This window comes from Sapajus apella, unplaced genomic scaffold, assembly GCF_009761245.1.
Source record: "Sapajus apella isolate SASKATOON/1434 unplaced genomic scaffold, GSC_monkey_1.0 scaffold94, whole genome shotgun sequence".
In the NCBI taxonomy this organism is placed as follows: Eukaryota; Metazoa; Chordata; class Mammalia; order Primates; family Cebidae; genus Sapajus; species Sapajus apella.
The window spans coordinates 96090-110540 of record NW_022437034.1 but is presented as its reverse complement, the minus strand read 5'-3'; the positions used below and the strand labels follow the sequence as shown (position 1 = coordinate 110540).

Below are 14451 nucleotides of genomic sequence, written 5' to 3'. Positions count from 1 at the left end.
AACATGAGTGAAACTCCGTCTCAAAAAAAAAAAAAAAAAAGAGAGAGTTTGACAGCAGGCTAACCAACATGGAGAAACCCCATCTCTACTAAAAATACAAAATTAGCTGGGTGCAGTGGCACATGCCTGTAATCCCAGCTACTTGGGAGGCTGAGGCAGGAGAATTACTTCAACCTGGGAGGTGGAGGTTGTGATGAGCTGAGATTGTGCCGTTGCACTCCAGCCTGGGCAACAAGAGCAAAACTCCATCTCAAAAAACAAAACAAAACAAAACACCTTTATAAAATAACCTAGGAATTAATTTGGCACCTGGCAAGGAGGAGGGATTGTCATTGATCTTTGGCCAAACATCTTTCCTTAAACAGCCAGAAAGGGCCAATTTTATCTTAACTTCTAAAACTCTGGCTGGTCAGGGTGGCTCACACCTGTAATCCTAGCACTTTGAGAGGCCGAGGCAGGCAGATCACCTGAGGTCAGGTGTAGTGAGTGAGCCAAGAATGCACCACTGCATTCAAGCCTGGATGAGAGAGCGAGACTCAGTGGACAGTTTGCCACTCTGGTCTTCATCTTCAAAATTGTCCTATCCCTTCCTAAAATGAGTTATCCATTTGTAAACTGCAGATTTCTTTGGGGCATTGCCCATAAGCTTTTTATAAGGCATCAACGACTTCATCATTCTTCCACCAGACCTTCACCACAAATTTGATGCTGGTTCTTGCTTCAATTTTAGCAGAATTCATGTTGCTCTGATAGAGGCACTTTACAAACTGATGTCTTATCCTTCTTAGTGCCTCAAACTGGTCTCCATTCAGATGTTACAAGTTAGTATGAGGTTTTTTTTGGGTGCAAAAATAGTATGAAATTCATGCATAGTTTATTCATAATATGCATTTTCCATGAACGTTTTGAAGATCCCTTATATTTATAAACCAATATATTCTTGAACTGATGGTTCATATCCATCAGCTCATTCTACTTTATCACCTATTTCGTCCACAATGGCTTTTCCAGAACTACCTTCACCAAGAAGCTGATGAGTTTTCCCAATTCAAACCTTGGCTTCTTCTAACTTTTCTAATGAAAACACCAGGGAGAGGATAGGCTGGCAAGATTTTTTTCTGTATCTTTTTCAGTCCTGTCTGGAATGAATTTATTGATCACTTCTTTCTTTTTCTTTTATCTTTTTTTTAGAGACGGGGTTTCACCATGTTGGCCAGGATGGTCTCGATCTCTTGACCTTGTGATCCGCCCATCTCAGCCTCCCAAAGTGCCGGGATTAAAGGCATAAGCCACCACACCCAGCCTGATCACTTCTTTCAAGTCATTTGTTTGCACCTCTCAGGTCATAATTTCCATCATCATCTTCTGGATTTGGCCTAACTGTTGGTGCTAAGCATAGGGGTTCTTCCATACCCAATTGTGGTTGTTGTTGTTGTTTTATTTAGTAAAACCAACACAGAACAGATGAAGCTAGTAAGCACTGGTAGTCTTGACATGAGCATCAATCATTGTCTGACATATTTTGACCATGGAACACATTTTGCCACAGGTAAGATCCATTCCATGGAAGTGAATCAGGAAATTATTGCCCTGAACTTCTTCAGTAAGCAGCTTGAATTTTCTAAATGCAACTTCATTATTTGGCAGATCAGCAAGACTCACAGTAAACACAAGACCCTTGAGGCCATCAGATGCAATTTTAGTTCCTTGGGTCCTGGTGACTAGTGTCTTTCCAGTATTTCTTATATTGAACATAGCAGGTGCTTTCACATTATACGAATCTTTCTTAGAAAATGGATCAAGCACTTTCTTCTGTGCCACCTTTCATAAGGTGTTTGTTCTTGCCAACCACCAAGGTGCTGCTCAGAGAGCCAAAAAGTGACAGACACTTTGATCACATAATATTTACAAGTAAAATTGAGCTGGTTGGCTCAAGCCAACCTCCCACCTCAGCTTCCCGAGTAGCTGGGACTACAGGTGCGTGCCACCACATTGTAATCTCAAATTCCTAGGCTCAAGCAATCCTGCCTCAGTTTCCTGTGTAGCTGGGATTACAGGTGTGAGGTTCTGTGCCTGGCTATTTTGTGTTTTCTACTTATCCTGCATGCTAATGATTTTTAAAACTCCCTTTGCCAACCTACAGAAGAATTATTTCCCTTAAAAATGGCTTTTTCCGGGGCCGGGTGCGGTGGCTCACGCCTGTAATCCCAGTACTTTGGGAGGCCGAGGCGGGTGGATCACGAGGTCAAGAGCTCGAGACCATCCTGGTCAACATGGTGAAACCCCATCTCTACTAAAAATACAAAAATTAGCTGGGCATGGTGGCGCGTGCCTGTAGTCCCAGCTACTCGGGAGGCTGAGGCAGGAGAATTGCCTGAACCCAGGAGGCGGAGGTTGCGGTGAGCCGAGATCGCGCCGTTGCACTCCAGCCTGGGTAACAAGAGCGGAACTCCGTCTCAAAAAAAAAAAAGGCTTTTTCCTATCTTGGCTGGGTATAAATTCTATTTCTATTCATTAAAAAAATTTAATATATACTTTCTTGAATATATGTTTTTCTGACAACATCTCAAGCAGTGTTTTCCAATCAGTGGGTCATGACTCAGTGGGAAATGAAATCAGCTTAGTATGTCAAAATTAGCACTAAAAAAATAAATAAATAAAGGCCAGTCGAGGTGGCTGATGTCTGTAATCCCAGCAATTTGGGAGGCCGAGGCAGGTGTATCAACTGAGATCAGGAGTTTGAGACCAGCCTGGACAACATAGTGAAACCTCGTCTCTACTAAAACTACAAAATTAGCTGGGCATGGTGGCACATGCCGGTAATTTCAGCTACTTGGGAGGCTGAGGCAGGAGAACTGCTTGAACCTGGGAGTTAGAGGTTGCAGTGAGCCGAGGTCACACCAGAGCACTCCAGCCCAGGCAACAAGAGCAAAACTTCATCTCAAAAAAAAGAAAGAAAAAAAAGTAAGAAAGAAAAAAAAGAAATATGATAAAAAATGAATCGTAGAAATCCTTACAATAACTATATTAACTTTTTAAATATTTTTATGTTAGTGCTGTTACATGTAAGAGAGGTAAGTATTGTTTTCAGATAGGTTTGTTTTAATTAATGTCTTTTGTCTATGTATGTGTACAGTGGCTTTTAATATGAAATGTTTTTTACTCTTGGTCACTGCTTTAAGATTAAAAGACACCGATCTTGTAGTTGATCAATATAAATCCTCACTACACAAACAAAGCATAACACATTAGAATAATTAGTTCCTACTGGTGCCCCACACCCTCCCATTGCCTACCCACCCAAGAGCTGATAAAGGTGTGGAGTTATAGGTTCTTATTTTAATTTAAAATATATAAGTATTGAACTTATTTAACTTAACACTATGTTTGACTAATTTCTTTGCTCACCATGGCCTCGTGTCCCGGACAGATTCGTTCCGGTTTCACATGTCTTCTTTCTGGATTACGTCCTTTAGTAATTCTTTCATAGTAGGTCTGTGGGTAGTAAACTTTCTGAGTCTTTGAAATGCTGGTAAATGGCTTTTTCCTATTTTGGCTGGGTATAAAATTCTAGGTTCTTTTAATGATGACTTTTCTGGGGTGGGGTAGCAGAGCAAGAGGAGGAAGCCAGGAACAATTGGAATTTGGGGTGATAGCTAAAGTCTTTACCTAATTTATTAAGAGTCTTAATTAATTTATTTACTTATATAATAGAAATATAATTTTACTATTTGATTACTACTTTTCAATATTTAGTTTTTATATTGTTTCAAAAAGGTTAAAGGAATGCTCTTACATATTCAACGTGTAACTCAAAAATAAGTTTTGAATAAAAAAGGACACTTACATGTAAGGGAGAGCTTGGATCAATTCTGAATCTTCTGGGGCTTGGGCTTCTACCAAACTTACAGCCATTAAAGTACATACTCCATGAACAGCCAAAAGAGAATGAAGCTCCACAAGTCTCTGGATCAATTCCTTGACAGGTACAGGTACGACTGCAAGATCATAATCACAAGAGAGTGAATTGATAAAGCAGTAGAATACCTCAGACAGAACATTTCAGTTTCACAAAGCTTTAGAAGTATAGATGGGTAAAGAACCAGTTATAACACTTATCTATTTTAATTACTTATTTAAAGTAGTTTAATGTTAACAATAAAAAGCTAACTTTTATTTTTTCAAGATGTCTCACAAAAATAAAACAATTAAAATAAATAAATTAATTAAAAAGAAGTAAAACAAAAAAAATGGTATCTGACTACGGGACCAGGGTGAACTATAATTCATTATAACCAAATTTCTAGGGAAAATATTTGGTCATGACTGCAAATCCAAATAAATGGGAATAAATCATAGAGATATAAAATATCCAGTCTTGTTTGATTTGGAGATGTCTGAGATGAGGAAATAAAGAACCAGGTTTTTTGGTTTTTTTTTGAGATGCGGCCTTACCCTATCACCCAGGCTGGCGTGCAGTGGTGCAATCTTGGTTCAATGCAACCTGTGTTTGCCAAGTTCAAGTGATTCTGCTGCTTTAGCCTCCCAAGTAGCTGGGATTACAGGCATGCGCCACCATGCCTGGCTAATTTTTTTTTTTTTTTTGGTAGAAATAGATTTCACCAGATTGACCAGCTTGATCTCAAACTTCTGACCTCAAGTTATCACACAGTGCCGGGTGTGAGGCACTGCACCTGGCCAGAACATGGTTTTTAAATCCTGAATTTGGGACAGGCACAGTGGCTCACGCCTGTAATCTCAGCACTTTGGGAGGCCAAGGTAGGTGGATCACCTGAGGTCAAGAGTTCGACCAGCTTGTCCAACATGATGTAATCCCATCTCTACTAAAAATACAAAAACAGTCAGGCACAGTGGTGGACACCTGTAATCCCAGCTACATGGTAGGCTGAGGCAGGAGAATCGCTTGAACCCTGGGGGCTTCAAGTGAGCCAAGATCACGCCACAGCACTATAGCCTGGGAGACAGGGTGAAACTCTGTCTCAAAAAAAAAAAAGATAAATCCCAGATTTGTTCCCTATCACAAATGAAAATTAGAACATCTTATTACCTCTTTGGAATTCAGCTCCTTTATATCTAAAATGAGACTGATATAATTTCCTGAGGATTGAAAAATAATATATATTGTAAATAAAAACAGTTTCTTGGTTGGGCATGGCGGCTCACGCCTGTGATCCCAGCACTTTGGGAGGCCAAGGTGGGTGAATCACAAGGTCAGGAGTTGGAGACAAGCCTGGCCAACATGGGAAAATCCGTCTCCACTAAAAATACGAAAAACAGCCAGGCGTGGTGGCAGACGCCTGTAATCTCAGCTACTCGGGAGGCTGAGGCAGTAGAATTGCTTGAACCCAGGAGTCAGAGGCTGCAGTGAACCAAGAAGGTGCCACTGCACTTCAGCCTGGGTGACACAGCAAGACTCTGTCTTAGGAAAAAAAAAAAAAAAGTTTCTCAATTTTAAAAACTTTAAAAAGTGCATAATAGAAAAAATGGTGCAGAAAACTAGTTTCATTTATTTAAATCTTAAGTGTATCACTTTTAGGGCATTTCTGAAGGCTTAAACTAAACTATATCGTAATAATGATAATGAAAGAAGCATATATTCTTCTTGTAGTTCTAAAATTGTATGCTTTTCCAATCCCATTACTGGGTATATATCCCAAGGAATAGAAATCATTCTGCCATAGAGACACATGCTTGTGAATGTTCGCTGCAGTGCTACTCACAAAAGCAAAGACATGTAATCAACCTAAATGCCCATCAATGACAGATTAAAGAAAATGTGGTACATATACACCACAGAATAGTATAGAGCCATAAAAAAGAACACAATCGTGTCTTTTGTGGGAACATGAATGAAGCTAAAGGCCATTATCCTTAGCAAACTAACACGGGAAATAAAATGAAATACTGCATGTTTTCACTTTAAGTGGGATTTAAGTGATGAGAATTCATGGACCAAAAGAGGGGAACAACAGACATTGGGGCCTACCTGAGGATGGAGGTTAGAAGAAAGAGAGGATCAGAAAAAATAACCACTGGATACTAGATCAGTAGTTGGGTGATTAAATAAGCTGTTCAACAAACCCCTATGACATGAGTTTACCATATGAAAAACCTGCAAATGTACTCCTGAACCTAAAATAAAAGTTAAAAAAAGAATTGTGGCCAGGTGCAGTGGCTCACGCCTGTAATCCCAGCACTTTGGAAGGCCGAGACGAGTGGATCACGAGGTCAGGAGATCTAGACCATCCTGGCCAACATGGTGAAACCCCGTCTCTATTAAAAATACAAAAAATTGGCTGGGCGTGGTGGCATGCGCTTGTCTGTAGTCCCACCTACTCAGGAGGCTGAGGCAGGAGAATCACTTGAACCTGGGAGGTGGAAGTTGCAGTGAGCCGAGATCACACCACTGCACTCCAGCCTGGGTGACAGAGCGAGACTCTGTCTCAAAAAAAAAAAAAAAAACAAAAAAAAAAGAATTCCATGCTTTTCAATTCCGTCAGAAAAGAAGAACAAAAATAACATTTAAAAAATTAAGTAAAAAATAAAATAAAATTGCATAATGCTTACAACTTAATAGTATATATTGTACTTATGTAATGATTAAAATATACAAACAATAAACCAAATATTAGTTTTAAAAAGTGAAAATAATATAAAAATTTAGAAACAAAACCTATTTTCTAGTGTGTGGGAAAATCTCTTTTTAATTGCAAAAGACTTCATTTATAGCACATTCAATAATGAACCAACAGGAGAGTTGCTGACTTTGGAACGTATGAATATACAAAAATCCCTTGCAGTTCAGGTAGTCAAGGTAATAAGCACATACAAGGAAAGCAACCTTCATTTTTCTGAAAACATTTACATTTTAAAAGGTCACTAGGTATACTTGGAAGTTCAAAGCGGTAGAATGCACCTTGGAGGGAAAGGAGGAGGAAAACGGTTTTCCATGTTGTCAGGCAAATGTATATCAAATATATTCCAATTCTGCTTGATAAAGTCAGCTGGATGACCTCCTTGAACCAGGCTAAGGCAGAATACTTAGTGAAAGCGGGCCCTGGGTAGGGATGTGAATCCAGGAGAGGAGGAGCAGATCCCACACAGTGCCAAACACACCCACCCCACCCTCTAACACAGAAGAGGCAAGTCACCCACGTCCCTGGACCTGGATGCATGAGACAGTCATCAGATGGTTAACTGCTCCCACGGCCTAGCGCTTTCTAATGGTCTTAATTTAGGCCATGGAGAAAAATCCCTTACCACCAAGTGCAAACTGTCATTGAACTTAAGTCATAAGGGATACTATGGGGCAAATTCTTGTAATACATATATAAGGACTTCTATTTACCTAATTAGAACAATAATTACACAATTGACATTCCTGTTTTCATAAGGTTTGCTCTCTACACTGGAATGGCTTAAGAAAAAGTTGTCTACTTTTGGTTTTATTTTAAACTTTCAAAATAGAGGAAGTAGAGAGAAAAAGTATGACTAACTGCCTAACTTTGAAGCCCAGCAGGTACAAAAGCGAACTTCTCAGATTCTGGGTCCATCAGATTTGGGGGAAGTTTCTGTGCCTAGGGAAGGTTAGTGAAGTCCATTACACCCCGAATCCTACAGAAAGAATTCTACAGCTCATCTATCACAGTGGTCTAGAGTAAAGCATATGCTGAAAAGTACAGGTTTCAACCTAACATCTAAATTCTTAAAAGTAGCATTTCAGCAACAAACAAGCTCAGAGAGCTCATCGCAAAGTGAAATAACAGAACTATTGCTCAGATGTCAAAAAAGTAAAGCTGCTGCCCTCAGCTCCGCTTAGGCAGACACGTAAGGTGGCGGCGGCTCCTTGGCAGCACCATTCACAGTGGCATCACCATACAGGGGTAGCAGCACTGTATTGTCATTGCTGGTAAAGTAAACCAGGACATCAGAGGAGTTCCTGCCATTGATGTATAGGTAGTAGTTCCAAACACAGCTAATCAAGTAACCCTTAAAAGTCAAAACAATGCTAATAAACAGAAGAATGATAAGGACCAAACAGGTAGTATTCACTGATATGACATCATCTCTGTAGGGAAAATTAGGAGGCAGTTGTTGTATGTATTCCTGAATGGAGTTTGGATAAACAAGCACAGTGATCGCAACCAAGGTGTTCGGGGCAAAATCAAAGATCTGGTAACAGAAGAATGGGATAATCCAGGCTGCGTGTTGTTTGTATACTCCTTAAGTAGCCATAGCACAAATCAGAATCATGAGAAGAGAAATTGCAATGGAAATGCACATGTAGTTCCACTTGGCTTGGGAGGCCTCAGACTCATGGCAGAAGGTGAAAAGCATTTCTTCCATGGTGGTGACAAGAGAATGAACATAAAATCTATTTTTTATGGTTTCACTGTGAAAGCCTGGAAAATGCCTGATATGTAACTTAACATTGCTTATAAGAAAGACTACAATGAAATTCACTAAAGACATTATAAAGGAGGGCCAGGAGCGGTGACTCACTCCTGTAATCCCAGCACTTGGGCAAGCTGAAGGTGGGAGGAACACTTGAAGCCCAGAGCTCAAGACCAGCTTGGGCAACATAGCAAGACCCATCTCTATTTTTTCAAAAAATAACTGAAATCTGTAAGTTAAAAAAAAAAAAAAAAAAAAAGACAATATGAAGGAAAAAAAGAGAAGAGCAGCTCAGGTATGTCAACTTCCCCTAAGATCTTACCAAGTTGGGTGATGTTTTTTGAAAGAACAAAATATCATAGTAACTTGTTAAGGAGAAAAATGAGATGCAAATAGAATGAAAATGGTTAAAATAAATTTGAATAGAATAAAAGTAAAGTTGCCAAACAAATAGAAAGATCAGAAATGTATTCATATCATTGAAAAAGACATAGAGGAGAGAAAATTGTTGTTTAACTTACTACATACTCTTATTTTAAAAAATGAAACACAGAGGAAATGTGGTAAGTCATGAGATCTAAAAGAGCATCCTCAGAATATTTTAAATGGTCAACACGACCAGTAGTGGGACAAATTGCACTGCGTGTAATAGTCCAGATTATATTTTATTTTTTTAATTTCATTTTTTTTCCTTTTGTTTTAACCATGTTTGGCGATAGGTTTTTTTTTTTTTTTTTTGATAGGTTGTATTTCATAGCCTGACTTGAGTCAGGAAGAAACAGACAAACCAAAATTGACCAACAGTCTACAGAATTAATCTTTTCACTTCAAAAATTTCAATGTCATGAAAGACAAAGTCTGAGGGCAAAAAAAGGCTTAAGGGAGCAAAAGGACAAAATAACTAAATTGACTGAATCATTGACATGGGGAAAATACCAGAAAGTACATTATTGGGAAATGGATGATATTTAAATATGAGCTAAGATGAGATCACAGTATTTTATCAAATTCAAATTTTTTGATTTTGATTATTATATGGGGATATGTAAGAGAATAATATCCTCATTTTCTTTTTTTTTTTTGAGATGAAGTCTCACTCTGATGGCCAGACTAGAGTGCAGTGGCGCAAATTCGGCTCACTGCAACCTCCACCTTCTGGGTTAAAGCAGTTCTCCTGTCTCAGCCTCCCAAAGTGCTAGGATTACAGGTGTGAGCCACCATGCCCCGCCTTGTGAGGTTCCTTTTCATTGGTGTGTTAGATCTACATTAACTGAAATAGAATACCGCTTATTTTAGTTAATTATTAGGAAGAACAAATTAGACAATATATGTATAACCTTTAGAGTATTGACTTTATGCAAGAGATATTATCATTGTATGTTGACATAATAAAATAATTAGCAGACTTTAAATGTGTGACAGATTTAAATTTCAAAAATTTACATGTTACACAAGTATAGTCATTCCTCACTTGATGTCAATAGGCTCTTGGAAACTGATTATAAGTGAAACCGCCTACAGCAGTTTCCTGAATATCACTCAATATTGATACAACGCTGATTAAAAATATTGGTTTAATCATACATTGCTTTGCTTACAGTCACAGAAAAACAGGCTTAAATACCACTCCAGATCTAGACCCAAACAAGGAAAAAGATGGATATGTTTGATTGCATTAAAAAGAAAACCTTTTGCAGGAGATAATGTAGTGAAAGGAAAAAGACAACAAACTGGGAAAAGAATTTAGAAATTATATCATGGACTAAGAGGTAATAGTTCTATCAGAGAGAAAATAGAGAAATTTAGAAATCTTCCACAAAAACAGGTTGTTGTTAACAACAACAAAAACAAAGCCAAATCGTTCTTAATCATATGAAAAAAATATTCTCATTTGTAAGAGAAATTCAAGTGAAAATTACACTGAGGCTGGGCGCAGTGGCGCACACGTATAATCCCTGCACTTTGGGAGGCGGAGGCAGGCGGATCGCCTGAGGTAGAGAGTTTGAGATCAACCTGACCAACATGGAGAAACCGTGACTCTACTGAAAATACAAAATTAGCCAGGCATGGTGGCTCGTGGCTGTAATTCCAGCTACTCGGGAGGCTGAGGCAGGAGAATCACTTGAACCCAAGAGGTGGAGGTTGCGGTGAGCTGAGATCATGCTGTTGCACTCCAGCCTGGGCAACAAGAGGGAAACTCCATCTCAAAAAAACACAAAAATTACAAACTGATGTCATTTCTCTTAACTGGCAAAATCTCACATTTGCCAACATAATCATTGGTAAGACTATAGAAAAACAGATATTCTCTTACACTGAATAGAGGAAATGCAAAATGATATGACCCTCCTGTGGAAGACTGTTCCTTTAAATAAAAATCCCTTTCCTTCAGACTCTAGAAGTGAGCTAAGTCAGTTGGGTCAGCAATATTTTTCCTTTTAGAATGAAATAATATTCTAAAAAGAGAATGATGTAAACCGACCTTAACTCACTATGAAACACTCTTTAAAGAAATGTTCGGCCCGGCGCAGTGGCTCACGCCTATAATCCCAGCACTTTGGGAGGCCGAGGCGGGTGGATCACGAGGTCAAGAGATCGAGACCATCCTCGTTAACATGGTGAAACCCCGTCTCTACTAAAAATAAAAACAAAAAAATAAAAAAAGAAAAAGAAATGTTCATTCTTTTTAACTCCACAATGCCCAAATCCTGTTAATCCCATATAATATACATAGTTGGTAGCTAATTAACCATTATATCATTATGTAATAGAGATCTCAATGGCAAAGCAGCATAAAACAAATGTAATTACTTTTCATTAAGGGTGCATCTTCGGTCGGTAGGATGCCCATTGTACGACTTTAGATTCTCAGTGAGCTCTGTGTATAGTCGGTCGGCCATTGGAAGAGGGATTCCATCCCATACCATGATGAGCACCACCATCACAGCAGTTGGACAGTGGTGGCCTGTACGCTGTCGGACCAAACAAAGAACTTTTTCTTCATCACTGCTTCTTCTCAAAACCTGAAAAAAAAAGAATGCATTCATCTATGGAAAACAAGCATGCCAAATTTGAATGCAATGGATATTCCTTTTAACATTCTGCATGATTATAGTTTAGTTTATTTTCTTAGTAAAATTTGATGAACCCATGGGTCTAACTATGTTACCCAGGCTGGTCTCAAACTCCTAGCTTCAAGCAATCATCCCCCCTTGGCCTCCCAAAGATCTGGGATTACAGACATGTGCCTCCATGCCCGGCCATATTTTAGATTTTTTAAAGTTACTACTTCTCAAGGGATAAAAGCCTACAGGACCTTCCAGTGCCTCAGTAGTTCCCTCCATGAGACTCATCACAAGAGTACCTGATCCTATATGGCTAACAAACAACAGGAAGAACAAAAATCTGTGACACGTGGTTATCATTTGTAGAAGCAGTACAAGGCAGTCTGTGTTTTATTTCACTGCTGTTATAGTTTGCACAACAGACAAGAGAGGGCCTGGTGGAAAACCTAACTGCTCTCAAATCCCACAAATGTCACAACAGAACAAATGTAGATGATGGAAACAAGCATCTGATGTAGGTAGATGGAAATAACGAAGAACTCTCAACATTAAAAATAAACTTGACAACTGAATTTTGGCCATCTGAGGAACGTTACGGAGTTTCCTTTGGGTGATTCATTTTACTTATCAAGAGCTAATATACATAAAGCAATGCCTCTGTGATTTCTGTGAGTTCTACATGCATTATACACATTTTATTCATAAGACTAATGTGATCTAGTTGACTTGGTGAATGTAAAATAGAAAAATTAATTTTAAATATTTATTTATTATCTTATACTGCATCGAATTCTTGGGATGCTAAAAAGGCTTCAGCAATATTCAAAATTTGCTGAGTGATCCAAGTGTTTACCACAAAAAAAAAAATTTTTTATACAAATGTCACCACTGAAAACCATCCAACCATTTAAAACTGTCTCCCTTGTAGCACAAATTTAAAAAGTGCAGAGATTGACTACATTAATCACTACACTACCAGGACATGATGAAAATGCCCATCCATGTGACCAGAAAGGAGCAACCAATAGCATAATTTTTTGTTCCTGTAACATCACAAAACTTGAGATGAAACTTCTTAAGAAGTTAGTTACCCATATCACTTTCTTCTGTCACTCCAGATGGTTAACAATCATTGCTACCAAGGCATCCCTTGAGTAGAGTTGGCTTTAGGACCTTCCCCCTAAACACAATTATTTATATTAAAATTTTTTCTATTATTTACATGTCCTCTTACAGCCAAATAATAACACACTGCTTGCAAATAACCACAAATGAAAACTTATATATAATATCAAAATTATATCAGTTAATATTCAAGTTGTCAAAATTAATAACAAATTTATATTAATCAAGTTTTTGTATTGGAAATACTAAAATACTTTTTACTGATGATATTTGTGCTTTTTCTGGATATTCCAAATTTCCGTCAGTGTATCATAGAAAATTAAGCACAATGGTTAGGAGTATTTAAATTCAAATCTGAGTTCAATAAACTGCTTAAATATTAAATGTATTGGCCAGGTGTAGTGGCTTATGCCTGTAATCCCAGTACTTTGTGAGGTCGGTGGATCACATGAGGTCAGGAGTCCAAGACCAGCCTGGCCAACATGGCAAAACCCCGTCTCTACTAAAAATACAAAAATTACCCGGGTATGGTGGTGTGTGCCTGTAATCCCAGTTACTCAGGAGGCTGAGGCAGGAGAATTGCCTGAATCTGGGTGGTGGAGGTTGCAGTGAACTGTGATCACACCATTGCACTCCAGCCTGGGCAACAGAGCGAGACTCTGTCTCAAAAAAAAAAAAAGAAAAAAAAATTAAATCTGTTAAGACCTCTGGAAACTAAAAATATTATTAAAATAAAGGCCTAACTAAATGCAGAGGAATAGACATTATTATGTCAACTTTCCTAAAATTGATCTCTAGATTCAATGCAATCCCAATCAAAACCCTATCAGAGGTTCTTGTGTGTGTGTGTGTATGTGTGTGTGTGTGTGTGCGTGTAAATTGACCAACTATACCAAAGTTTATGGAAAAAAAAGAATCTTGACCCCTACCTCACACTGATCAACTTGAATTATATTACATATCTAAACACAAAAAATAAAGCAATGAAGAATTTTAGAAGAAAACATCTTCCTGACCTTGGAGTGGGCAAAGCATTTTAAAATGGCTTACCAAATCAGCTAACTGAAAAGAAAAAAAAGGCTGTGTGCCTCAGGTCACACCTGTAATGCCAGGATTTTGGAAGGTAGAGGTGAGAGGACTGCTTGAGGCCAGGAGTTTGAGACCAGCCTGGGCAACATACTGAGACCCAGTCTCCACAAAAAAAAGAAAATAAACCCGGCATAGTGGCATATGCCTGTAGTCCCAGTTACTTGGAAGGCTGAAGCAGGAGTATCACTTGAGATGGAGAATTCAAGGCTATCATCAGGCACGGCAGCCTGGGCAACACAGTGAGATCCTATCACTACAAAAAAAAAAAAAAAAAAAAAAAGCAGGCTGGGTGCAGTAGCTCATTTGTGTAATCCCAGCATTTTGGGAGGTGGTTGGACTATTTGAGGTCAGGAGTTTGAGACCAACCTGGGCAATATGGTTAGACCTCATCTCTTCAAAATATACAAAAAAATGAGCCAGGTGTGGACACCTGCCTGCAGTCCAACCTACTTGAGAGGGTGAGGCGGGAGGGTCCCTTGAACCTGGGAAGCAGAGGTTGAGTGAGCCCCCAGACTGTGCCACTGCACTCCAGACTGAGTGACAGAGAGAAACTCTGTCTCAAAAAAATAAATATAAAAATAAATAAAGACAAGCAAAAGGGCAGGAGGAAAATATTTACATTACATATATTTGTCATAATATATATGACACAACACATATAGAGAATTTCCTCCATAGAAAATTGGCCAAAAAAAATTGAACAGGCACTTCACAATAGAGAATATGGAAATAGACAATGAGCATATGAATATAGGCC

At 38.7% G+C, this 14451-nt stretch overlaps 1 protein-coding gene and 1 pseudogene across 2 annotated transcripts in view; both read right to left on the bottom strand.

Annotated features, from left to right (window-relative positions):
* The window catches only part of TET1 (tet methylcytosine dioxygenase 1), a 129180-nt gene that overhangs the window by 19090 nt on the left and 95639 nt on the right, over positions 1-14451 (bottom strand). Inside the window, exons 6-9 of the mRNA XM_032256155.1 lie at positions 11227-11438; positions 3848-3998; positions 3393-3495; positions 1055-1074 (exon numbers count right to left, since the gene is read on the bottom strand). Coding sequence (XP_032112046.1) covers positions 1055-1074; positions 3393-3495; positions 3848-3998; positions 11227-11438 — 486 coding nt within the window. The remainder of the gene's footprint in view (positions 1-1054; positions 1075-3392; positions 3496-3847; positions 3999-11226; positions 11439-14451) is intronic.
* LOC116535326 lies at positions 7218-8382 on the bottom strand (annotated as a pseudogene). Its single transcript, XR_004262160.1, has one exon. The product of XR_004262160.1 is annotated as a lysosomal-associated transmembrane protein 4B-like (transcript).